Source organism: Dipteris shenzhenensis, chromosome 9 (assembly GCF_047967505.1).
Source record: "Dipteris shenzhenensis isolate YYH24624 ecotype China chromosome 9, Dip_SZ_1.0, whole genome shotgun sequence".
NCBI lineage: Eukaryota > Viridiplantae > Streptophyta > Polypodiopsida > Gleicheniales > Dipteridaceae > Dipteris > Dipteris shenzhenensis.
The window spans coordinates 16,775,741-16,803,069 of NC_141604.1; the positions used below are offsets into that span (position 1 = coordinate 16,775,741).

General features: G+C 43.7%; 1 protein-coding gene across 1 annotated transcript; it reads right to left on the reverse strand.

The window, feature by feature from the left end:
• LOC147898287 (uncharacterized) lies at positions 1 to 26,230 on the reverse strand. Its single transcript, XM_087379250.1, has 10 exons — positions 25,658 to 26,230; positions 25,303 to 25,368; positions 5,012 to 5,192; positions 4,482 to 4,678; positions 1,615 to 1,665; positions 1,416 to 1,507; positions 1,192 to 1,292; positions 987 to 1,081; positions 600 to 704; positions 1 to 466 (listed from the first exon to the last, which is right to left on the reverse strand). Exons 1-10 carry the CDS (start codon positions 25,967 to 25,969, stop codon positions 329 to 331), a joined length of 1,338 nt encoding a protein of 445 aa, XP_087235376.1. The 5' UTR covers positions 25,970 to 26,230; the 3' UTR covers positions 1 to 328.
• Between the last annotated feature and the right edge of the window lie 1,099 nt (positions 26,231 to 27,329).

The following is a 27,329-nucleotide window of genomic DNA, read 5'->3' on the forward strand; positions in this document are numbered from 1 at the left end:
TGATGAAGAACCATGGGAAATAAATTATTATATCAAGAGAAGTCTTTGATTCAATATGTGAAATGATGGCACACATTAACTGAAGTTAATGTCATTGTTATGAAAATGGAATTGGCTTCCAATACACCAGAGAGAAGCCTCTGTTTCCATAAAGAGTCTAGAGTTCCAACTAGAGTGTCAGAGGGCTATATAACAAAAGGATGCCACTACCGCAGAATAAATGCAGAATGAAGTGCCCTATTCACAGGATGTTGGCAGTGTACACCAGCCCAGCCTCTATTGGAGATCTCCATTCCAGAAATTTAGTACGTGACCTGTTTTGCATCATTCAAAGCATACACTCCTTAAACCCTTTCTCTAGAGCCTCTTTTTCCAGCTTTTTGCCAATAAATACGAGCTTGTTTATCCTCTTCTCATCAGGTCCCCAAAGCCTGTCCGTGCCACCCTCATACAATGCATGCACAGCCTACACGGGTACTTTTTAAAGTCAGTGCTCTCTCTCTCTCTCTCTCTCTCTCAATCACCTCTCCCACTCCCCACATAAATATTCCAACATTAGAGCTATATGTGGATCTCTACAGCTCAATCAAATCAAGTACCTGAAAAACAAACCGTTGTTCAATACCATCAACAGACAGAACACCCTTGCAGCGGTAAATGTCATCATTACGTTCAGATAGTAGAGTACCCAACCACATATTTATCTGCAATTCACCAAAGAACAAGGCTAAAAATATCAAACCTTCAATTTCCTTCGGGACACACTAGATCCTACTTATTTGAGTTCCACCCGCTCTCCTTGCAAAACATTGACAATCACTAGCTACGCCAAAATATGCTACAATTTTGGCCACTGAAAGAAATACAGGAGGGTCCCCCCTTTCTCTTTCAACACACAAACCTCAGTATGGACCAGTGGGCAAAGCAAGAAACAATGTTTAAAATTACCTCAGGAAAGAAATGGCAGAAATAAATCTCTACATTACCTTTTGCATATCTAAGGTGCCTTCTGAAACTATGCTGACAGATGATACGCCTGGATCATGAGAATGACTGTGGCTGGCATGGCCGTGTTCATGTTCTTTGCAATGGAAGCGCACAGTTTGATAATTAGTATCATTAAAAACTAGATAAGACAACCCCACCAATATGCTGCTCAGTCCTACGATAATTAAAATAACCGGTACTAACCATCATGACTGCAATTTGCATCACACGTGTGGTCATGCTCGTGATGATGTTCATGCTTGTGATCCTTGGCTTGTTTCTCTTGCATTATTTCTTTTTCAATCCTGCCAATCAAGGAAACATTATTTCAAAATTCTATACATACAATCCACGACAAGCCACACTGCCAGTACAATGACACAATCTAAGGAGTCTGTATATTGCATTGTTCCCAACTCATTACCAACCTCTCCAGGTCAAAACCACCAATGCCAAGCACATAGTCAATATCTACTTCGCTGTATTTAGTGTGCTTCACCCGGGCCATATCATTGATACTCTGAAAAACATACATTAATCAGAATTATGAAGTAATACTTTCAGATAAGGACTAAATATGCATAAGAGATGAAAGCTAAAAAATAGACCAAAATAGTGCAGCGTCACCTTGATCCGTTGGCCCAAAGCTTTCAAGTCCTTTTCACTAACTAGATCTATCTGCAGACAGGAAGATCAAGCAATTAAAAATGAAGATAGCTCTCTTCCTCTCTCTCTCTTGTTGGAAGATTGAAGACCCACACGAAAATCTCTCTCTCTCTCTCTCTCTCTCTCTCTCTCTCTCAACTGGAAGATAGTACAAACAGTACAAAAGAGAATCATCAGGGAGCCACAGTTCTGACACATCCTATCATTCTAAGCTGACACATGTATGGTTTCTTAAGAAGGTAAAGGACCATGCCAGCCTATCCGATATCTTGCCACAATATCACCTCCCGGATGCAACTGGGTACAGGCTGGTAAAAAGCAGGGGTTTGACTCTAGTGATGTGGGAAAGATATCAACCCCATGCCGATTTATGGGGGAAAGAAATGTCAGAAAATAGTCAATTGCTCCAGCTGAATCCTACTCAGGGATCAAACTCCGAGTGCATGCATGCATAGTAAGAGCACTTTTGATGGAGAAAGCATACAGCAGGTATAGCCAAAAACAATCTCATATATAGATGACCAAACCGAGTGCAGGCTCTGCCAAATCTGTACCTACACCTGTAGCAACACACAGCGAGGTAGGGCACCAAACTCCGGTTCTGTTTGCTGAAACTCCTGCTCTAGACTTCTCCTCGATCATTACGTGCCTCACACTGGCTTCAGAAGAAACTCTGGGTGAGTCCTGCTGCTCACTCTCTGTGCTCCACAGTATGGCTCTGCTATGCTGTGGTATGTGTGCCCTATATGAGCTCTTGGAAAGCCCAAAGCTCCAGCATCTGAACTGCTTGCTGAATTCCCTCCCAAGGGGGGCCTTTTCTAGGGCACTAGGTCCTCTGATCTGGCCAACAATACTGAAGACTGGCTGACCTGGGTATCCAGCTCCTGCATCTGAACTGCTCAATGCCCTCCCAAGGGGGGCCTTTTCTAAGGCACTAGGTCCTCTGATCTGGCTGACAATACTGAAGACTGGCTGACCTGGGTATCCAGCTAATCCAATCTGTGGATGCTCAGCTAAACAAGGTCTTGCATATTTTTACAGGTCCCTGCTGTAGGCCCCTGTCTGCTAGCCCCTGCACCAGCCCCAAAACTACGGCTCCGGTCACCGTACCACCCGCAGAATGTCCTGTACATCCCAAGTACCTGTTGTATTGTGCAGACTGTACTGCCGACTAGTATTGGCCTCTTCTGCCATCTGCAGGCCCATCTATGTGGGCCTGCATGTGCTGCCTGCTCCTCCAGCCCATGGGCCCTAGATATGGGCTCATGATTGGACTCTTGGCAGCCATATTCAGTCAATGATGCTAACAATGGTGGCCCCATGGAGTGCCTTCAAGATGTACTACTACTGCCCACATGGCTGCCTGTCTGTCATCTATGTAGCAGTCTCTCAATCCCTCGACATGTGCACCAAGTTCATCCATTTTGCTATAGGTGTCAAGCCCCAATGCACTCCTCAATGGGGGTACATACATACATGTGTTAACTAAACAATTTCATTTTAGTCTCTCCCCATTATATTTTAAGCCAGAAGTCTTAATTTTTACAGCATGCATCCTCATAACCTACAGTCTAGGCTGTTTCGAAATTCCAGCGAGGAAGAAAGAAAAACTTGCAAAATTGCAATTTGCAATCAAGATTTAAGAAAATTGCAATAAGCGATCTGCAAGAAGATTTTGCAAAATTGCAATTCGCAATCTATAATTAAGAATGTAGACTCAAGAGATTGTAACCTCAAATCTTTAGAGCTCAAAAGCTCATGCTATGCAGTGTGTTTGCATAAAGTTGAAACCAAAAAAGCTAGGTGATGCCATAGTAGCTAGTCCCTGCTATGTGTGATGGAGTTTATAGTTTTCAACCTTATGCGTGACTATCATGAGATTGAAATTGCACTATGTTGTGTTTTTAGAGGATGAGTTTGGGCATGTTCTTGGATTCATCTAGATATATGCTTCTGTCGCATTGGTGGATATGCAAATTTCACCTTGTGATGATTCTTTCTATCTTAATTCTTTCTATCTTAAGTGGTGCATTGCCCTATCAGCTTAGATTTAGATGCTCGTCTCATGATGTAACATTGTAATGCGAAATTTGAATTATAAATGTAGATTCTAGAGAGTATGTTCATTGTCCAAACTTCAGTGTTCACTTTTCAAGTTTAAAAACATCTACAATCTGATATTTGTTATTTGAACGTGCTCCAAGTGTTTCCTACTTCCTAGGCACTTAGGAAGGGCTTGAGGGACACGTGAAGGACTTTTTGGAGTGAGAAAGAAATAGGGTTGTGAGTGCATGGGTAAAAAAGCATATCTTCCAATCTTTTGATGTTACAAAACTTCTCTTCAAACTAGAGGATGATACTCCCACAAGGCTTACTATTTCTCAGTCCGAATAAGAGAATCTAAAATAGATGTGGAAGATCTTTGCAGGATTTTATACCATCGTTACCCCATTCGTTTGTGTCTAAAGAGGCACAATAGACTCAACCTAAGCCTCTTCCTTTACCGTCTCATTACAAGGTACACCATACAAAGCATTCTTTTATTAGTTCATCGCATTGCTATTTCAGGCAATTACAGGTCAACTGTGTTGATCTTGAAAACTCTCGTGGAAGAGAATCAAATTATGAGGAGGGGTTGGAACCCTGGTCAAACTGGTTGCATTCATGATGGCAATCAACAATTAGGCAAACATCAGCCTACGATAGTTAAACAAGCATCACAATGTCATGCCTTTAAAATTGAGGAGTCCACACAAGATGTGAAATCAAGACACTCTACTTCCCTCAGATCCACAGAAAGCCCGCAACAAATAGAGGAAATGTAATACCTTATTCAAGAGGATGCGGTCAGCATAGGCAATTTGCTGCACTGCCTCATTGACAACTCCATCGGGCTTCACTTCATCAAGATGAATGGGAGCATGCTTGGCATCCACTAATGTTAGGACACCATCCAGCCTCACATGAGGTGCAAGTTTCTCCTCCATGTAGAACGTTTCAATAATTGGGGATGGATTCGCAAGACCTCAAAAAACACAAAGTTTGAGAGAGTAAGAGACTACCAGCAATAAGCCCGAAAGATTGAGCTCTTGATGGGCTTTAGCAACATTGGGATAGCAGGCAAAAAACCAGACAGCTAGCTTGCAAGATCAAAATAATAAAGCCTTCAGGTGGGAGATCCAAGGTGAAATGCAGAAGACAGGCAACAGAATCCTAAGCCAATCTGTTTCCATTCCAGCCAATCACCAAGTGAATGACTCCGCATGAGTAAGAAGGCATTCACACAGCTGTCAACCAGGACCACACAAAATATTATGAAGTTCATTCTCATCAGCATACTTGAAAAGTAGAAGAATACCAGTTGTCTCAATCAGTATATGGTCGAACAAATCCCTCTTGTTATGCACCAACTCCACAATCATCCGGACAAGATCTCCTCGCACTGTGCAACAAAGGCATCCATTACTGAGCATCATTATGTCCTCTTGCCCTGCCTTCTGAGCAGCAACCAAGGAGCCATCTATATCCACCTCACCAAACTGCAGACAAAAATCACAACAAGGATATGAAAGGCACCAAATCTTTATCATATCTTTGCAAGACATGTTAAGGTGAGAAAATGTCAAGCAGCGTACAGAATAAAACCAGTACCATCTCCTCTAGTAACATCCACTCCATGATACAATAAATGAGCTCAATGCAGTGAACATTTAAATCAAACTAACATGCCACCAAACATGGGAATTATTAAGAGACAATTAGGAGGGCACATATAACATGCCCATCATGTGGACGTGTAACAAAGGAATAAACAATATAAGCATTCACATATTTCTAAATCTATATACCTAGATGAATCCAGGAACATTCCCAAACTCATCCTCTAAAAACACAACATAGTGCAGTTTCAATCTCACGAGAGTCACTCATAAGATTAAAAACCATAAACTCCATCACGCATAGCAGGGACTAGCTACTATGACATCCCCACTGACGTCATCAGTGCCCAACAGTGGGTGTAGACCATAGTATAAAAGTATGCTCTCACACATACAAATCCACACACCCACACATACTTGAGCATCCATTTATACAAAGTCTTCGTACTAAGTTTTTGTCGGCACTCCGGAGGTGAAGGGCAAACTCAGCCATGACGAAGGCTAGCACTAAAGGAGAAGGCTAATCAAAAAGTAGTCCAAATCTCCCTCCCTCCAATGGTTCTCCGGGGGCTTATTGGAAAACCTACTTAGTACACCAGTCGCAAAGCTGATTCATTCAAGCTACAACTGCTTGTGAAGTCTAAACGATTTCATTTTAGTCTCTCCCAAACGAGCATCTAAATCTAAATCTAGCTGATAGGGCAACGCACCATTTAAGATAGAAAGAATTATCGCAATACCAGCAGGTCGCAACTTGGATAAAAACTTCACAAGGTGAAATTTGCATGTCCGCTAATACGGCAGAAGCATATACTTAGATGAATCCAGGAACATTCCCAAACTCATCCTCTAAAAACACAACATAGTGCAGTTTCAATCTCACGAGAGTCACTCATAAGATTAAAAACCATAAACTCCATCGCGCATAGCAAGGACTAGCTACTATGACATCCCCACTGACGTCATCAGCGTCCAACAGTGGATGTAGACCATAGTATAAAAGTATGCTCTCACACATACAAATCCACACACCCACACATACTTGAGCATCCATTTATACATCTAGATGAATCTAGGAACACGCCCAAACTCATCCTAAAAAACAACAACAAGTAGTGCAATTTCAAAATCATGAGTCACTCATGAAATTGAAACCCATAAACTCCATTACGCAAAGCAGAGACTAGCTACTATGACATCCCCACTGATGTGATCACCGGCCAACAGTGTGTGTAGACCATAGTATAGACATAATCTCACCCATACAAACATACACGTATGTGTGCACATGAATCAAAGAACATGCCCAAACTCATCCTCTACAAACACAACACAACGTGCAATAAAAAAGGCCTAGACAATCTTGTAGATAGGGCAACACACCACTTCAGATAGACTTTCTCGCAACATCAGCAAGCCGCAATATGGATGAAAACTTCACAAAAAAGGTGAATGCATGTACGCAAATACGGTGGATGAATCCAAGAACATGCCGAAACTCATCCTCTAAAGTCACAACACAAAACACAATTTCAATATCATGATAATCACTCATAAGGTTGAAAACAATAAACTCTATCATGCACGGAAAGGACTAACTATTATAACAATCATCAACACCCAACGGTGGGTGTAGACCATAGTATAAACATGCTCTCACACATGTAGAAAGGTCTTCGTACCAAGTTTTTGTCAACACTCTCAACTGAAAGGTAGACTCAGCCATGACAAAGGCTAGCACTAAAGGAGAAGGCTAATCAACTCTTCATTCAAGCTACCACTACTTGTGAAGACAATGGAATCGCATTCTCTCTCCTAAATAAGCAGTTCTAAGCACATACACACTATATGCACATATGTCAATCACATGCATCCACTACCAACCATAAGGCTTATAAGGCGAGCCACAAAACTACATTCTAATCACTCAAGCAACAGTAGTTAGCATGAAGGGCATAATCGGCTAGGAGTTACTTGCAACGCGCAAGAAGCGTGACACGACCCTGCAAGATCTAACCCCATCGAAGCCTAGGTCTGCAACACCAAAGTCCTGTGCAAGCAACTCGCCACCCAACCATGATGCTCACAGTCTTGAACCCGTAGAATCCGAGCATCCCCCCAAGCCACAGGCTAGAGAGCCTCATGGGAACTGCCAACCTTGGACGCCATACCTCACCCTTGGTGTCCCACACCACCTGGTGAAAGCTTGCACTAGTACATCCATGCTCCGCTCCTCCATGGCTGGGTAGTTACAACTATGGCCTTGGCTCTCCCTATATAGCCTCACAGAAGAGTGTCCGCCAAGCAAAGCCAAGAAAAGCGCATACACCAAGAAAAGCGGAGAGCAAGGAAGCGAAGCTGGCCCTCGTCCCCATGGATAGCACTCTAGCCCATATCTGTCTGCTTGTCCCTAGTGTGCGCATGACATACTTCCCTTTCTCAAAGAGCTCACTCCAGAGCTCATAAAAACTCAAAAGAAGTAGTCAACTTGCTAGAGACAATACACTATTGGTCGAAACCAATAGATTCAAGGAAAACCTTACCAAGAAATCCAGCTACTCACAAACATCCAATGAGCAGTAAGTCCTGGTCAAAAAGCAAGATCCTTGTCAAATGAACCAACTGGTAACTCTACTTTGACGATGCTAACAGTACCTAAGGTAGGTCAGTACACAAGGTAAGCAACAACTTTTAAAGTTGGGCCAAAAATGTAAGCTGCCTTTGACCGACAAAGGGCAGCGTAACTGACTCTATTATCTCACAAATCTAAAATACAGCCAACTTCAACCAATGCCATTGTCCACAAACCAAACTTAGAGTATATAACTTCGCAGCATAGCATCACTGAACCATTTAAGAGAAGGGAGGCTAGAATGCCCCTACTCAAAAGCATGAAAAGTGACACATGTTGGCCCCAACACTTGGCCACCCTTGCAGTATTTATTTAATTACTGGTTAGCTCAGATACAAGGGACTCCCTTCAAGAGCTCACCCGCAAGTGCAACCCGCTACAATGCCAACCTGTGGCTGTGCCAGTGATCAACTCCAAGTGCTATTCTCTTGGTTCTTTTCAATAGCCATGCATAACACAAGAAGAACAACCTGACAACATGCCAAGCAATGCATTCACATATATCAAAGCCATTAATGAGCCCAAGGCTTGCCATTGCACCCCCAGGAAGAGAGTATCACAACCAGTGCCCCAATCCTCTTCCGGGCCAATGGCAGGGCATCCAACCTTGCAGAATCTCAGTAAGAATGACAATAGCGTAGAGCAAAGGAAGAAGATAAGAATCAAGCCAACAGAAAGAGCTTGTTTCAGCCTGGAACAGCCCCAAAAGTTGGTTGAACAGCAGACAGCAGACTCTGGTAGGAGGGAGCTGCCTATGAGTGACTTCCAGCATTAGAAAAGATCAAGAAAGAGAGGGTTCAGCAAGCTGAAACAAATCCGCCATGATTGCACCCTCCAGAATGGAGATTCCAACCCACCAGCACCTGAACTCTCAATGCGCCTTGCACCAGACAGGAGCTAGAAGTGAGGCGTCCAAGAATATGGCCTCGATGCAAGAACGGAAGACTTTTGCTGTGAGGAAAGTCGAGAAAAGCTCCAGAAATGGCCCAGAATGGAGGCGTCCAAGTCCAAGAAGCATGCTAGCAACAGAGAGCACCAAGGGGAGGAGAACTGTTGCGAAGAAAGCTCCAAAATCGACTTCAGCCAGCAAGAGAGAAGCTGCAGAAATCCGCCATCTTCACAATGAGGGACTTTTGGTAGGGGTGAAGACTTGAAACGGCATGGAAAGGAAAGGAAGGGCTCCAAGGCCTTCCAGGGGCTTCCAGAGGTGACATCTAGGTGCCACAAGGCAAGTAGAGAGGCCCACACACAAACACATGGCAAAATGAGGGGTGGGAGTTTAATGCCCCTAGGGGGGTCAATTGGCAAACCATGGCCCTAATGCTTGGGAACCAATGACCCTAGTTTGTAGGATCTCTAGGGGGTCAATTTTTAAAGGATGACCCCATTGAACCTAACCAATGACCTTAGAAATTGAAACCACTCTAATAGCACTAGGAGTTGCACTTATTGCACATGATATCATAGGTACCTTTTGGGCATTAACTAAGGCCCCTAGCCTAGCACCCTGGGCTAAATTCAGTGATAGTTAGTTTGGACACTTCACCATCACCACGATGTCCTAGTGACATACCCCCCTCTTGAAACAACAAACTATCTTGTTTGTTGTCCCAAAATTACAGCAAATAGAAAAGGATGTCACGATATAAACAGCCCATAATCCATAGTACAACATCACACGAAGTACCAAAAATACAATGTACATATAGTAGGACTGCAGATCCATCCGTATAATGGTGCATCAACCGACTGGAGTGCCATGATCACTCATCATAGAAGTCTCACGGCAGAAACACTGTCAGATTCAGTGCTTGGGGTGAAACCGCAATGTCACCAAGCAACCTCTAGATATCCTGTGAGCCTGTCTGCATTGTGGGTGCGGAGGTGCTACCCCCCCATGAGCATCCGGTAATGCTCCAACTACCGCAGCAGACTCGAGACCAAATGCCTCAACGTAGAGCTGTAAAACCTGTGGTGCATCTGCCAATTCATTCTCTTCCATCCAGATCGCATTGTTTGCAGGATAATTCTTGCACTTCACTCGACAGCGTCTGGCAACTCTACCATTAACCTTCCGATCCTTATGTGCCACAATCTGCTCAAGAATCAATACCTCATCTTGCTCATCAACTTTAGGTTGCTCATCAACTGGCATATCCTGCGGCACTTCTCCATGAAAAGGCTTCAATAAGCTAACATGGAAAGCATTGTGAATGGTCCACTGCTCAGGTAACTTCAGCCTATAAGCTACCTCATTGATCTTCACAAGAACTTGAAAGGGGCCATAGTACCTCATATTCAGCTTGGAGTACAGCTTTACCTTCCCTTTCTTGCTTCTAAGGCATGCCTTAAGAAAACGCAGCAACACCCAATCACCTTCTGTGAAGACCAAGTTCCTGCAATGCTTATCTGCAGCTCGTTTCTGCTTGTCCTAACTACGTTGGAGGGCATACTTAACCTTCATACACTGTCCACAAGTCTTCCACATACTCATCTACCACAAATATCTTCTCTTTTGTATGCAAAATAGGAGGAACCTTTCTCGCTCCTTCCACTATTTCAAACGGTGCCTTACCCGTGGAAGAGTGCATTGTATTGTTGTATGCATACTCAATCAGCGGCAAATACTGTTCCCACTTTGCTTTGTGCTCAAACACATAACAACGCAGCAAATCCAAAGTTGTAGAATTTGCCTATTCTGATTGACCATCAAACTGTGGATGATAAGAAGATAAAAATAGCAGTGGCGTACCCATGTTATCAAACAAACCTCTCCAGAACATGCTAGTCATCCGTGGATCTCGATCGCTCACAATAGACTCAAGCATCCCATGATATACCTTTGTAAGACTAGAATAAGTCCAATCATACAAATTTAGAATTCCTTTGCGGCTTGCCATCTGCTTGACTATAATCTTCTTCCTTACTCGAATGAAGTGAGCCATCTTGCTAAATCTCCAAATTATAGTCCATATGCCATTGTGACCAAAAGGAATGCGAGGCAGATCAAAAACAAAATCCATAGTGATGCTCTGCCATGGTCTATCCGGTATAGGCAAAGGCTGAAGTAAACCACACTGTCTTTGCCTGTCATACTTCACCTTTTGACAAGTGATGCATGTCCTGACATAAGCCTCAACGTCCTTCTGTAGAGAAGGCCATTAAAAGTAGTGCTCTACTGCATTGATTGTAGCCTCCATACCCCTATGCCCTGCATACAGTGGGGCATGACTTTCAGTGAGCACCTTATGCCTCAATGGCTGCGTTACACACAGCTTTCCATGCATCATCATAACTCCGTCCTTGAGTGTATAATGATCCTACCGACTGCCCTTCATAGGCTGATCATCTGTAGCATACTACTCCTTCATGGCATCAAGCTCATTGTGATAAGCAATAGTAAAAGCAGATACCCGTGGTTTCTTGGACATAGCTTCCATACGTGGTCTTCTGGAAAGTGCGCATCAACCACTACATTTTTCTTTCCATCCACATGTACAATTTGGAAATGAAAAATGGAAAGGAAGTTTGCCCATCTCATGTGCTTCACTAACAACTTTCTTTGAGTGAGAAAGTATCGCAACGATTGATGATCAGTTTGCACATAAAAATCTGCACCTAAAAGATAGTGCTTCCACATAGTAAGATCATGAATTATAGCTACCAATTCTTGCTCATACACATTCATGTTGTGTTCAACATCTTGGAGCAGCCTGCTCTCATATGCAACCACTCTGCCTTCCTGCATAAGCACTCCACCAACACTATTGCCGCTTGCATCGCATTGAAGAACAAAAGGCTTTCGCAAATCCGGCAAAATGATAACAGGATCAAAGCATAGCTTTTCTTTCAGCTCATTGAATGCTGCAATTTCTTTCTTCCCCCAACGGAAAGGCACTGCTTTCTTCTGCAAAGCATGTAAGGGTGAAGCTATCTCAGCAAAATAGCGTATGAAACGCATGTAGTATGAACACAAGCCAAGAAAACTACGGACTTCATGTAGATTCTTCAATGGAGACCAATTCTGATTGCCTCTATCTGGCAAGGTCCATCCTCACTCCATCTCGTGAGATGATGTGTCCCAAAAAATGTATCTCTAGCATGAGGAACTTACTCTTTTTAGTATTGACCTGCACCTTGTGTTTCTTGAGCTCTACAGATACAATTGCCAAGTGTTGCCTATGCTCCTCTTCATCTTTCGAGTGCACAATAATGTCATCAAAGAATGTACCCACAAACTTCCTATGCTCTCTGAAAATGCGATCCATCATGCAATTGAAGGTAGCAAGAGCATTAGTCAAACCAAATGGCATGACAATTTCATGTGTATCAATGATAGCATGAACACGGTACATCCAAAGCATCCCTAGCAAAACATCACACTCAGGTAAAGGCATCAAATAGAAATCCTCATAGTCCACATATCGCTAAATGTGAATCCGTAGCTTCCCTATGATAGGAGTGACAGGGGTATTAAGCTCCGGATTAGCCATGTTGGCCTCACAAAGAGGACCAATCTCCTCTGGTCGAAGACCCAATTGAGCTGCTAATTCAAAAGTAATGAAATTTTCTTTGACCCCCGAGTCAAAGAAGTACAGACAATGCTAATCCCGTAGCTTGCTCCATGCTTTGCACATCTCTGTCTTCTTCTCATCATGTTCACCCCCAATGATGTCAGGAATGTGGCTAGCACTTGGCTTGGGATTCTTGCCTCTCGCGTCATCTTTTGAGCCTTGATTAGAGTCAGCCCGAGTTGCTGCAGGTTTCTTTCTCTTCTTGTTAGGACAATCTGCTGCCCTATGACCCGTTTCTTTGCAGAGAAAACACCTCCATTCAGCAAACAATTTATTCCTCTCTTCAGGAGAGAGAGAAGTGGGCTGCTGTTTTCTCCTTTGTCGTTCCACAAACTTTGATTTGAGAGGTACTTTTCTAGCTTGCTGTGGTTTCTTTGGCTCCTCCTTGAAGTTGCTTTTGAAGCCTGAGCCTCTGCCTTGCATGAGTGAGTAAGCTGTGTTGCAATTATCTATCAAATGTGACATGCTGGAAATGTGTCTTAGTACAATAGTCCCTCGACTCTTTGGGAATACCACAACAATACTTTCAGCCTGCTCTTAAAAGGGGACTGTTCTGTAAGAGCTCACAAGTAGAAGTGCATCCCAAAACTTCTTGTTGTAGTCTTCTAGATTCTTGCATTCCCTAGCATTCAAGTTATGCCACTGAGTCATGACATCCACTTCAAAAGTAGTGGTGAGCCATGTGGCTGAGAACACCTTTTTAAATTCAACCCATGTAGCACGTGTTTGCCCCTGAAGGAGAAGGCTAGACCACCACTGCATCGCATTACCCTTGAGAAATGTGGCTGCCTTCCTGATTTTCGAGGACTCTCTGAAGTAACCTCCAGCAAAAGCTAAATCAAATTGCTGCAAGAAAGTAAGAGCCTTCATCCTATCTGCATGTCCATTGAAGGCCTCAAACTTCACTGCTGCCCCCCCTTCCTTGTAATCGTTCGTCTTAAGCCTGGGCTCCAGCTGATCATAGCCAAGGGGCTGCAAATAAAGAGGCTGCTGTCCTTGGGTCCTTCTGAAGCTCGAAGAGCACCCCCCACAGCTGGGTTTGGTGGCACAGGTGGTACTGCCTGAGTGTGTGACACATGGGACTGCCTCCCTGCATTCCAGGCTATGTCCCCACATTAGCATACAAAGAATTTGGGGCTGGCTGTGAGGTCATGGCCTGAAATATAGATCCTCCTCCAAAGTGAGTTGGCTGAACCACATACTGTGGTTGGGCTTGCTGCCCTTGCTGCACATTCTAAGCATTGCTACCATGCTCACTCCCATTTGGTCCCTGTCTTTGTGGCACTACAAGTGGCTGTACCACTAGTGTCTATGGCTCTCGTAGTGGCTGCCCATGTGCATTTGTGAACCCTGAATGGGCTGTGCCTCTGCCCTCGGCATCAAAGCTGGATTATGCACAATCTCAGCAAAACTCTGAGTGAGCTGAGTCAAAACTTGCAACACAGAAGCCATCCGTGTTAACATTACTGCCATAGCATTTGGCTGTACACTTGGGTCAGCACCCAATGCAACTGTACCCACAAGATTATGCACTTGTGGAGCTGGCTGCCCCAATGCATCAACCTGAATATTCTGCCCTTCATGGGCTGCATCTTGCACTCTTATTCCAGGTTGTGCTCCCCTTATCTTTTGCTCTCCCTCATACTCTAAGTCTGCATCATAATCAAGCATTATATGCTCCATATCCAAGACAATGGGTGGCTGTACCGACAAAAATCAGCAAATGAGTTCTCTACCCAAGCTGCCCATGGACTCCTCTCGATGATTTAATGAGGATCCCAGCAATGGAACCACTGTAATGTCACCACAATGTAAATATCCTAAGTCAAAGTACAGTTGACCATTTATTTGATCTTAATTAAAGAATGTTATATGTGTTAATTACGGTCGAAGAGTCATTTTAATGGTCAAAGGATTGACTACGGTCAAAGATACTTGACTCCAGTCAAGTAAACCTGACTACGGTCAGAGAATGTTGACTTCGGTCAACAAGACTTGGCCTGCGCCAAGAGGGTTAACCCCGGTTAACCAAGATGTGCCAACTCCGGTTGGAGAGACTTGGCTATAATTAAGGCGCCTTGACCTTTGGTCGAAGCTCTTTAATTATAATCAAGAGTGTTGACCTCGGTCAACCAGAGAAAATATATATATATATTTATTTATATATATATTTGTTTAGATGTGCACATGTGTTCAGTGGGGACGCCCACCGTGACTAGGATTAGTCCACAGTGTGTTATTTGCATGCAAAGCGCTAACAATTAATGGGTACCATGGTGGTGCGCTTTAATTAATTGTTGCAGGTACTAGGAAGGATTATTTTTCCTAAGCGAAATGGGAGCCTGACAAGCACCTAGGAAGCGGTTCGTGTGACCGAGAGCTTTGAAGACTCCAGAATGGCCCTAAGTGGCTTGTAATAAGAGTTAGTCTAGATTGTAGACAAGTGGCATGTTGCCAATTTGAATGGGGTTTGAAGCCCTTGTAAAGAAGGATTTCTTTTCAGGTAGGGAGAGGGAGAGACTTACGAGACAGCTTCCTGCTGAACTTTTGTAACAGTTTTTCTGAAAGTAATAAAGACCTTCGGGGGGGTCCAGCCCGACATTTTGTCCTGGGCCCTAGTGTTTGTTCAGAGAGAGGGAGAGAGAGAGAGCTTTGGAGAAGGGTATGAGCTGTGGACAGTTTGAATTCCGTCGTTGACGTGAAGCCATAGTTGTTTTATTCCCCTCAAGCTCGGTTGTATTGGTATCAGAGCGGAAGGTCTCATTTCCTTCCTAGGAAGTGACGATCCAAGTAGAGTTGAAGAGTGCAGGTCTGTGACGCAGAAAAAAAAGCGACGGCATAGCGCAAGGAGAGCTGCCAATAAAGCTATCGGTCTGGGTGTCGATACAAGTAGTGAGAAGACGACGATGTGGCTATCGATAGCGCGAATAAGCTCTACTGCCACAGGTCCGATGATGGCAGACGAAGGAGAATATGCCGGCGATAACTGATACGATAGACATCGTATGCAGACGAGGAGCAGACAATTGCGTATGCCAGGGCGAAGGGCTAGGAGGGAACATTGATGCTGTTACGCGGGCACACCTGGTCCTCACGCACGAACGAATCGCTTGTATTGGCGTTTGCGTGACGAACAGGGACGAGGTGGCTCCGTCCACTATTTTTCCTTGCGCAGGGTGTCGGCGCGACGCTGCCAAGGTTTGAAACCTTTGGCTGTTGCTGACGTGGCCAGGGTGCCACCTAGGCAGACACGTGGCATGCACAGAGCTGACGTGGCAGACACGTCTGGATGCTGACGTGGCAGCATGTGCAGGCTGATGACGTGGCACTCTGACACGTGGCAGCCAGGCTGGCAGGCCCGTGGTTAGTGAAACCCTGGTTAAGTCAACCGCAGTCAGTTAACTCTGGTTAGTTGAACCAGTATCCAGTTAGTTCAACTTTGGTTCAGTTAAGCTGGCCTAACCAGACCAGTTTGGTTGGTGTAACCAGCCCAGTTAGTCTAGTTGCAGACTAACCAGACCAGAACCAGACAGTCGGTTAGAGTAACCAGTAGTTACTTATCTGGTTACTGTTTTCACCCCAAAAAAAAAAAAAAAAAAAAAAAGAGACAGTTGCAGAGACAGTTTTGGTTATTAATTTTCACCTGCCTGTCAGACTTTTACTGTCAGAAAAGTAGCAGAAAACCAGAGAAAAGCAGAGAAAACAGAGATTTGCAGAAAAAGGAGAATGCATGCCTTTGAACTGTAAAAAGAGGGAAAAAAAAAAAAAACAGATGACTTTTGAAGCCATCTGCAGCAGCCAGAAAAGGGCAACATAGTTGATGATGCTTTGGCAACTGTGTGGGTACATGCCTTGAACTGACAGCCAGTACTGGCATAGATTGTGAATGCAAAACACCTCTTGTTGAGGTACCCTTTTCTGTTGGAAAAGCAAAGGTAGTGTGCCTTAGTTACTTGCACTGTGTGAGAAAATCTGCAGATCTCAGAATATGGATCAATCACCTATCCAGTGGGATTCTCAAGATAGGGATGTGCATCCAAGACAGAGGAATGTGCCACAAACTCAACAGGAATTTGAACAAATGGTACGCACTCGTATACAAGAGCTGGAAAATTTTAAAAGGGATCCCAGGGCTCAGCATTTGTTTCCAGCAGAGGCTATGCCTAATCCAGTATATGACGTGCCAATGCCAGAGGCACACTCCCGTGTACAGTCTGAGAGAGAGAGATCTCATAGATCTCATAGGAGACGGTCCCATAGTAAAAAGAGATCGAGGCATCGTCACCGATCTCCTAGTCCATCACCGTCTACCTCGAGTTCGACTTCTGTGTCTTCTTCTTCCTTATCAGATAAACCATCCAAGAAAAGAAGGAAACACGAGAAGTCTGGGAAGAGAAAGTCTTCCAAAGCGACCAGGGAATTTAAAGAGGGAGGAAAATCTGTCAAGTTTATGACCTACAATGGACAGTATGGTCATACAGACAAAGCATTGCAGTTTATCAGACAGTTTGATGCTGCATTTGGTACAGAGAAATTTTCAGAATCCTCCAAATTAAGAATGGTCAGCTTACACTTAACAGCAACGGCTAGTGCATGGTGGAGTGCATTGACTACAGATGGGTCAGCCCCAAGAAAGTGGAAGGGCTTCAAGAAAGCCTTCTACCAGCAGTTCATGCCTAAACAGTTCAGAGACCATGTTCTTCAAGACTGGGACAGCTTGCACATGGATGCAGGAGATACAGTGGATGGGTACAACCAAAAGTTCTGGGATGCTTATTTGCAGGTTGCACCGTTCAAAAAGATCTCCAAAGGTACCCAGATGAGGAAGTACAGAGCAGGTCTCACTCCAAGAATTCAGGCAGTAGTGAATGCTTTGGGGGCAAAGAATATTCAAGATCTTATGCATTCAGCCTCAGTAGCGAGTCTTGTACCGCTACAAGATCCATCTACAGTGCCATCCTTGCATGCAGGACGTGCTGATAAAAAGAAATCTGATTTCATAAAATCAGAAAAGAAAGAGTCCCCTAAGGCTGAAAAGAAAGGGTTTCAGCCTCAGAAGCCGAGGGGTACTCAGTTCTCAAAGACCTATAAAGGCAAATCTATTTTTACCCCTGAACAGATAGCGGAATTCCGTAGAGATGGGAAATGCTTCAGGTGCGGTAAAGAGGGGCATGTGGCTGCCCAATGCCCAGAAAAGCCTTCATCATCGAAGGGAAAAGAGGCAGAGAAGCCACGAGGACTGCAAAAGCCAATGGGGGGGGGTATTCCTGATATACTGGGTCATGCTTTGAACCCAGAAGAACGAGAATTGCTGCTATCATGGGGCAAAGTTAGAGACCAGCAAGCGCTTATTTTATTTGATCCAGGGGCTACTGATAATTTCATATCAGAGGATCTAGCCCTGAGGCTGGGAATAAAGACGGAAGAGTTAGGCAGGGCTTTGGATGCCGATCAAATGTTTTGTGGGAACCCTGTGCCAGTTACTCCCTTGATAGGGAAACTCCGTCTACATGTTCAAAGTTATGTGGATCAGGAAGACTTCTTCATTTCTCCACTGAAACATTATGATGTAGTTTTGGGGATGCCTTGGTTTCACCGCAAGGCAGTGAAGTTGACTCTTCCTGAAAGAGTGCTGGAATTTGTACATAGGGGGAAAAATCAGCGTGTAATTGCCAGGAATAAAGGGGACACTATCCCCATTGTATCTGATGTTTCATGCGGTAAAGCAATAAAGTCTGCAATTTCTGCGTACATGGTTTTTGTAAAAGAAAAAGAGACTGATATGCATGTTGAAATGAATGATGCAGACAAAGATAAGTTTCAGTTTTTGGTAAACTTTAAAGATTGCTTTTCTGATGTTTTGCCAGGGGAGTTACCCCCAGAGAGACCAGAAGATCATCAGACAGAGTTAATGCCTGGTAGTGAGCCACCAAACAGACCCCCTTATAGAGTCAGTGCGACTCAGAGAGAGGAGATTATGGCTCAAGTACAGGACTTGCTGTCCAAAGGCTTGATTCAGCCCAGCTCGTCTCCTTTTTGTTCCCCTGTACTGTTAGTACAGAAGAAAGATGGTTCATTCCGTATGTGTGTTGATTATCGCGCACTGAACAAAATGACCATCAAGAATAGATTCCCTATTCCGCGTATTGATGATGTCTTGGATCAGTTAAATGGAGCTTCAGTTTTCAGCAGGATAGACTTGAAGAGTGGCTACCACCAAGTGAGGATACAGCCTCAGGATGTGCATAAGACAGCATTCCGCACAACATTCGGGTTGTATGAATACTTAGTGATGCCTTTTGGATTGACAAATGCTCCAGCCACATTTAACAGAATGATGGATCGCATCTTCCGGAAGTACAGGCATTTTACTGGTACTTTCTTTGATGATATCTTAGTTTTCTCTAAGACAGAGGAAGACCACAGAGAACATCTTGCTATAGTGTTTCAAGAGCTGAGAAATCATCAGCTCTATGCAAACAGCAAGAAAAGTGAGTTCTTCTTGGAAGAAATCCACTATCTAGGGCATATAATATCCAAGAATGGGATACAAATGGATCCAGCGAAGATCCGTGCCATTCAAGAATGGCCAGAGCTGAAAACTGTGCATGAAGTTCGAAGCTTCTTAGGCTTGTGTTCTTACTACAGAAGATTTATCAGACACTTTGCTGATATCGCAGCTCCATTACATGACCTCACTAAGAAAAATGCAGCTTTCACATGGGGATTACCACAGAAGAAAGCATTCAATACACTCAAGGAAAAGTTGACTACAGAGCCTATTCTGGTAGTTCCGGATCTGTATCAGTCTTTTGATGTGGATTGCGATGCTTGTGGAGAATGTGTTGGGGCTGCATTGCATCAGAATGGTCATGTAGTAGCCTATGAAAGCAGACGACTTCGGGATGCGGAAAGATATTTAGGAATCTATGAGAAAGAGTTATTGGCTGTAATTCATGCTATCCATACATGGAAACACTATCTTTTGGGTGCAGATTTTACTGTCAAAACAGATCACCAAAGTCTGAAATACTTTTTAACTCAGACCAAGCTTTCAGAGAAGCATATGAAATGGGCAAACATGCTGTCAATGTATCATTTTCAGATTGTCCATACTCCAGGAATTCGGAACAGAGTGGCAGATGCCTTGTCCCGAAGACCCCAGGTCAATAATGTAACTATTGCATATCATCAGGACCTGGAAGCCATGAGGGAACAATATGCTCATGATTCTGATTTTGGTGAAATTTTACAGCAGATGCAAGCAGGACAATCTACCAGTCACTATTCCCTGAAAGATGGGTATTTAATGAAAGATGATTGCCTATGCATCACCCAGGAGATGAGGAAAAAGATTTTGGGGGAATGCCATGCACCTCCCTATGCTGGACACAGAGGAATTACAGCAACAACTCTAGCACTAGAGAGGTATTTCTTTTGGCCAGGAATGCGGAAAGATATACATCAGTTTGTTACTGAATGCCTTACGTGTCAGAAAATCAAGTATGATAGACAGAAGGCACCTGGCCTACTTATGCCTCTTCCCGTGCCTCAGGCACCATGGGAAAATATTACAATGGACTTTATTTTTGATTTGCCGAGATCAAAGTCAGGGAATGATGGGATCTGGACTATCATTGATAGATTCAGCAAGCAAGCTCATTTCATTCCGGTTCGCAAAACCATAAAGGCAGATCATATGGCTAAGCTGTTCATGGCACAGATCTTTAAACATCATGGTATGCCTAAGTCCATTGTTAGTGATCGAGATCCCAGAATGACCAGTCTATTCTGGAGAGCTTTATTTGATAACATGGGGACGAATCTGAATTTTTCTTCTTCTTTCCATCCCCAGACAGATGGTCAAAGTGAAGTAGCAAATTCTACCATTTTGGATATGCTGAAATGCTACGTGGGTGACCAGAGTTCAGACTGGGAAAAGTACCTACCCTTAGTAGAGTTTGCTTACAATAATACAGTACATAGCTCTACAGGGAAAGCCCCTTTTGAAGTCATATATGGGAAGGTGATTTTGCCACCTATATTAAGGACTAAAGATGAAATATTTGCAGCTGATCAGTTTGTAAGAGACCTCCAGACAGCTTACAGCCAAGTCCGGACAGCAATTGAAAGGTCTCAAGAGAAACATGAAAGGGCTGCAGATAAACATAGGAGACAGCTAGATCTCAAGGAAGGGGACTGGATACTTTTAAAGTTTGAAAAAGCTAGGCTCCGCAAGTTTAAAGGCAAACAGAAAGTGTATGCAAAGTTATCTCCCAGATACTATGGCCCTTTCAGGGTTACAGAAAGAATAAATGAGGTTGCATACAGATTAGCATTACCAGAGCATTGGAGGATTCACAATGCATTCCATGTGAGTCTTCTAAAGAAATTTCAAGGACCAGAGCCTACAGAACCAGTATCAGAAGATCCACCAGAAGTGGACGAGCTGGAGGAAGTCCTTCAGCCAGAGCAAATTGTGTACCATACTGTACGTAAAGGCCCTCACGGTAAGGAATTTTACAGGTATCTTGTAAAATTCAAGAATTATACGGCATTAGATGCCAAGTGGATGGACGAAGACATGTTATCCGATCATCCACAGCTTTTGGATGTTTACAAGGAAGCTTTTCAGTTGAGGTCAACTGAATAGAAGCCGAGGGGATGTCACCACAATGTAAATATCCTAAGTCAAAGTACAGTTGACCATTTATTTGATCTTAATTAAAGAATGTTATATGTGTTAATTACGGTCGAAGAGTCATTTTAATGGTCAAAGGATTGACTACGGTCAAAGATACTTGACTCCAGTCAAGTAAACCTGACTACGGTCAGAGAATGTTGACTTCGGTCAACAAGACTTGGCCTGCGCCAAGAGGGTTAACCCCGGTTAACCAAGATGTGCCAACTCCGGTTGGAGAGACTTGGCTATAATTAAGGCGCCTTGACCTTTGGTCGAAGCTCTTTAATTATAATCAAGAGTGTTGACCTCGGTCAACCAGAGAAAATATATATATATATTTATTTATATATATATTTGTTTAGATGTGCACATGTGTTCAGTGGGGACGCCCACCGTGACTAGGATTAGTCCACAGTGTGTTATTTGCATGCAAAGCGCTAACAATTAATGGGTACCATGGTGGTGCGCTTTAATTAATTGTTGCAGGTACTAGGAAGGATTATTTTTCCTAAGCGAAATGGGAGCCTGACAAGCACCTAGGAAGCGGTTCGTGTGACCGAGAGCTTTGAAGACTCCAGAATGGCCCTAAGTGGCTTGTAATAAGAGTTAGTCTAGATTGTAGACAAGTGGCATGTTGCCAATTTGAATGGGGTTTGAAGCCCTTGTAAAGAAGGATTTCTTTTCGGGTAGGGAGAGGGAGAGACTTACGAGACAGCTTCCTGCTGAACTTTTGTAACAGTTTTTCTGAAAGTAATAAAGACCTTCGGGGGGGTCCAGCCCGACATTTTGTCCTGGGCCCTAGTGTTTGTTCAGAGAGAGGGAGAGAGAGAGAGCTTTGGAGAAGGGTATGAGCTGTGGACAGTTTGAATTCCGTCGTTGACGTGAAGCCATAGTTGTTTTATTCCCCTCAAGCTCGGTTGTAGTAACCTGCCTTTGACTGACAAAGGGTAGTGTAACTGACTCTATTATCTCACAAATCTGAAATACAGCCAGCTTGAACCATTGCCATTGCCCACAAACCAAACTTAGAGCATATAACTTCATAGCAAAGCATCACTGAACCATTGAAGACAAGGGAGGCTAGAATGCCCCTACTCAAAAGCATGAAAAGTGACACATGTTGAACCCAAAACTTGGCGCCCCTTGCGGTATTTATTTAATTACTGGTTAGCTCAAATACAAGGAACTCCCTTCAAGAGCTCACCCGCAGGTGCAACCCAGTACAATGCCAACCCGTGGTTGTGCCAGTGATCAACTCCCACTGCTGTTCTCTTGGTTCCTTTCAATAGCCATGCATAACACAAGTAGAACAACCTGACAGCATGCCAAGCAATGCATTCACATATGTCAACGCCATTAGTGAGCCCAAGGCTTGCTACTGCATCCCCAAGAAGAGAGTATCCCAACCAGTGCCCAAATCCTCTTCCGGGCCAATGGCAGGGCATCCAACCTTTCAAAATCTCAGTAAGAATGACAATAGCGTAGAGCAGAAGAAGAAGATAAGAATCCAGCCAACAGAAAGAGCCTGTTTCAGCCTGGAACAGCCCCAGAAGTTGGTTGAATAGCAGACAGCAGACTCTAGTAGGAGGGAGCTGCCTATGAGTGACTTCCAACACCAAAAAAAGAGGGTTCAGCAAGCTGAAACAAATCCACCATGATTGCGCCCACCAGAATGGAGATTCCAGCCCACCAGCACCTCAGTTCTCTGTGCGCCTTGCACCAGACAGGAGCTAGAAGTGAGGCGTCCAAGAATATGGCCTCAGATGCAAGAAAGGAAGACTTTTGTTGCGAAGAAAGTCGAGAAAAGCTCCAGAAATGACCCAAAATGGAGGCGTCCAGGTCCAGGAAGCATGCTAGCAGCAGAGAGCACCAAGTAGAGGAGAACTGTCGCGAAGAAAGCTCCAAAATCGACTTCAGCCAACAAGAGAGAAGCTGCAGAAATCCGCTATCTTCAGAATGAGGGACTTTTGGTAGGGGTGAAGGCTCAAAATGGCATGGAAAGGAAAGGAAGGGCTCGAGGGCCTTCCAAGGGCAAGGCAAGCAGAGAGGCCACACTAGCTCCACACACACACACATGGCAAAATGAGGCGTGGGAATTTAATGCCCCTACAGGGTACATACAATACCAAATTGGACAAATCTATTTCATTAAGCACTATAAAGGTCTTCTAAGCTTGGGCAAAGAATAAATAGGTCAGTCATGCAAGTTCAGCAAGTTGTCGACCAGCCTATGGATTTTCACACAAATTTGGGGCTCCACAGCCCAGTAAAAGGGACACCCCTATTGAAAGGATCTTGGCATTCAGCAATGCACTCATTAGGTGTTAAGTCTTCACCATGAAGAAGAGCATCAAGAACATAGGAGCAACACAGAGCCAACATACTAAACCTCATTGTGAGCATGCAAGTTGACAAAGCTGAGAGGTAGAAACACAGTATACAGGTGCATCAAAGGTCCACATCTAGGCAGCACCAAAGCTGCCAGATGAAATCCATTTAACACGACATTTTGTACAAAGTGGTTTCTCTTCCATGGTTATGTGATCTTCGGCTATCTCAATCTTCTGTTGTGGGGAGTTGACTATGTGAAAGCAGCTCTCTAGTTTCTGACAGCACCCACAGCCTATATGGCATCAAACTGTAGTCTTGATGAGTGGCAGAGTAACATGTGAAGAAGAAATACGATGCCAACCTCTAGCTCACAATTGCATGGCTCCTCAAAATCAAGAAAGGGACCCATGCCTACAAGATATTCCTGGCCTCGCAACAGCCACACCATAGGATTCCAAATGCTGTTCGACCACCTTTCAAATTTCCTGCAATTAGTGCACCATCTTCCAAACTTGTCAATTTTCTAAAGAACATGCTGCCGATGACTGAACTGCTCCAAATTAATAAAGTTGGTGCCTAGGCACAGGAAGAAGATGGAAAATCACACGTTGGGGTAAAACTTGCCATACCAAATTTCCTGCAGCACACTATTTCTACTGCTCCATCTTTAAACCAATAAGAAACAATCCGAACTCCAATTTGACGGATTGAAGCAAACATGTTGCCATTATTGATGAAACATGTTGGGACTGATGCAAACTTCCTACAAAACTGCTCAATGTTTCCTGTATCGAGTCATGTTCGAATGCTATAGGCACTACAAATATGCTCATCTTCAACCCTCTCTTGGTTATGATATTTATTTACATTATTCCTCATCACAGCTCTATGGGTGCCAAGGGAACTCACCATTTGTGTCTTCACTTTAATAGGACTTAAGCCAATGATTACAATCAAATATATGATATATATACTTCACAAAGCTCAGTTATTCTGTGGCTACAGTGATATAACGAAGTTGTAGTGAAATCAGTGTGCCAAGAAACGTTTCCAGATTTTGCCAAGCTTTTGTCTAGAAAGGGGTTTAAAAATGTATTTTATATGAATTATATTATAAAGAAAAATAATTATCTTTAGATTCTCTCTCTCTCCCTCTCTCTGAAAAGAGCTCTCAAATACACACATACACATTGAGCACTCTCAACAGAGTCAAGACACCTGTACTAGGGCGTTTCGCCCAATGCATTAGCGTTTCGCCTGTTTCTGCAAAATATTTCGTCTAGAATCGTTTAAGTGTTTCACCTACTAGAAATGTTACACTGAGTGAAATCTCTTAGTGAAGAATACACTTCACTAACTTTGATGAATCTGATCGTCATTGATTCGTGTCGTGGGTTCCATAGACTTTCCAATCACAATCAGCAAAAATAAGCACGAGTTACATGCACTAGAAAGTACAAGAATCAAGCCACCTTTCCAAGGTGCAACTAATAGTGCGTGTTTACAAGTATACTGAAATCCCTACGGTGGAGAGACAGTTTTCTTATTCCTGGGTTTACGAATAAACATACATAAACTCAAAACGAGATACGAATTAAGTTAACCTATATTCACCCAGCAATGCTGCGCATGATGGAAGCTACTCATTACGCACATATTCTGCAAGAACTAACGGCACGTACATAGGTAAAGGAATTTTCAAGTTACAGTAACGCTGGCAGTACAACCTCAATATCAACCAAAATGTACTGTATTACAGAATCATCGTACCTCATTTTCGATAACAGCTAACCGTTTGCCATGCTGTGCTTTCAAAACATAGTTCAGAAGGGTGGTCTGCAATCACGGTCACAAAAATAAGTGCAAGAACGGCAGATGTTTGGGCTGTGTGACCGCATACTGAAAAGAGTATGGACCCAAAACAGTCACGTCACCCGACTTCGAATTCCAGATAACAGATTCGAAACAAATTGAATTTCCGGGGCAAACACACGGAGTGTAGGGGGATTGCACACTTCCCCGGGTCTTTCCACCAAGGTAAGCTTCCATTGATCCTACAAGATTAAAGGGCTGGGACACTCTCCCACAACGCAAACAAGGAGAATAAAGAAAGAGCAATAGCCACCTTGCCTGAGCCGAGGAATCCAGTAATGACGGTGACGGGCACCCGGTTGTCCGGACCAGAAGACTGGGAAAAAGGATCCTGGGAGGAAGAACTTGTAGTTGCAGCCTCCTGGGTGGCAGAACTTGCATTCGCCAAAAATCTGCGGGTCCTGTAGTGAACGGAGTTCACCCTTGCAGAAGAAGAGAGGAGGCCCCAATAAGAGGCAGGCCTAACGAAGGCCCTTTTGGGCGATGGCGGTTTCGTGGAAGAAACCAACGTTCTAGAGAAGAGGAGGTAACGGATATCGGGGAAGGACTTGAGGACGGCAGCCATGGTAGCAAAGCAAGGCAATGAGAAGATGTGTGCTCGATGAGGGTGGAAGTTCTGTGAGAGGCAGATATGGAGACTGTGTGTGGACTGTTTGGGTGAAGGGGATAAATTGGCAAAGTCGGTGATAGAGGAGACTTGGAGCTATGGCGAGAGTAAAGGTCCAAGCTCAGCTATGGCGACTGTCCATGCTCACAGCTATGGCGATTGTCAACACTCGGAGAAAAAGATGATGTGAGGGTACTAGGAGGGTTCTAGAAGTAACCCCTTTCATAAGATATATTTCCTTTGTCATTAGAGTGAATTCCACACCCTAGGGTTAGAGGAGCGGCAAAGCGTTAGGGCGTAAGTTCTAACCTCTTGCTCTACTTTCTAGTTTTGAAATCCCTTTTGCATAACCATTTTAACTTTTCGAAGCCATTGTGTTATCCCTCCTGTGGTAAACGGTTGTTTAACCAGCTTCACAGTCAGTAGCCAACAGATGTGTATCAATATAGATCATTGCCAATGCTTCTCTTTGTTGAAAGTTGTGGTGCCATGAGCACTTGTAGAGCAAAGGTATGAGCAAAGGATAAGCTGCCACATGGCATGGAGGAGATATCCCACATGTGAGCAAGCAAAATGGATGTAAGTACCCTCACCTATAAAAGGGAGGTTCATTTGAAGTAATTCAATCAAGCACTTTGCACTATCTCAAGATTCTCTTTATGAGTCCAAGCTAATCTATCTTGGAACCTAATTGACTTGAGATACATGTCATGAGCACTCTCTTCATCATGTTTCCACACAGGTTTCATCCACCTTAGAGTGCTCCATAGATCCTGAGGCACACATGTTTTTTGTCATGGTATCAGAGCATAGGTTTAGCTCTCCTAGTTTAGCTCATTAGTAGTTCACTAGGATTGCTTCCATTCCTAGATTAGTTGTAGACATGTCTTAGGAGCTCATGTTTTGTCTCCTAGATTAGTTTTTAGTTTTTTAGATTGAGAGAATTCCGTCCATTGAATGAAAAATTCCGTTCATTGCTATGAGATATTTTGTTAGTCTTGATGAGAGAGAGAGAGAGTTCATTCCTTTTTAGAGATCTATTTTGTGTGATAGATCTGTGAGAACTTCTTCTTCTTCTTCTTATTCTTAGGGAGAGAGAGAGTATCTTCTTCTTAGAGAGAGCTTTTAGAAAGTCTGCTACCTCGACCAAGCTGCTCCAAAGAGACACAAACGGCTTCCATCACTGTAATCGCTCTTATCTTCGCAGCAGCCGCACACAAAAGGAATCCCGTATCAAATAAGGATCTATGACGCCTTAGATCAACCTTCAGTCTCTTCTCCATGCGAAAGCAGCGAGACTGGTTCCAAGCTTTCAAAC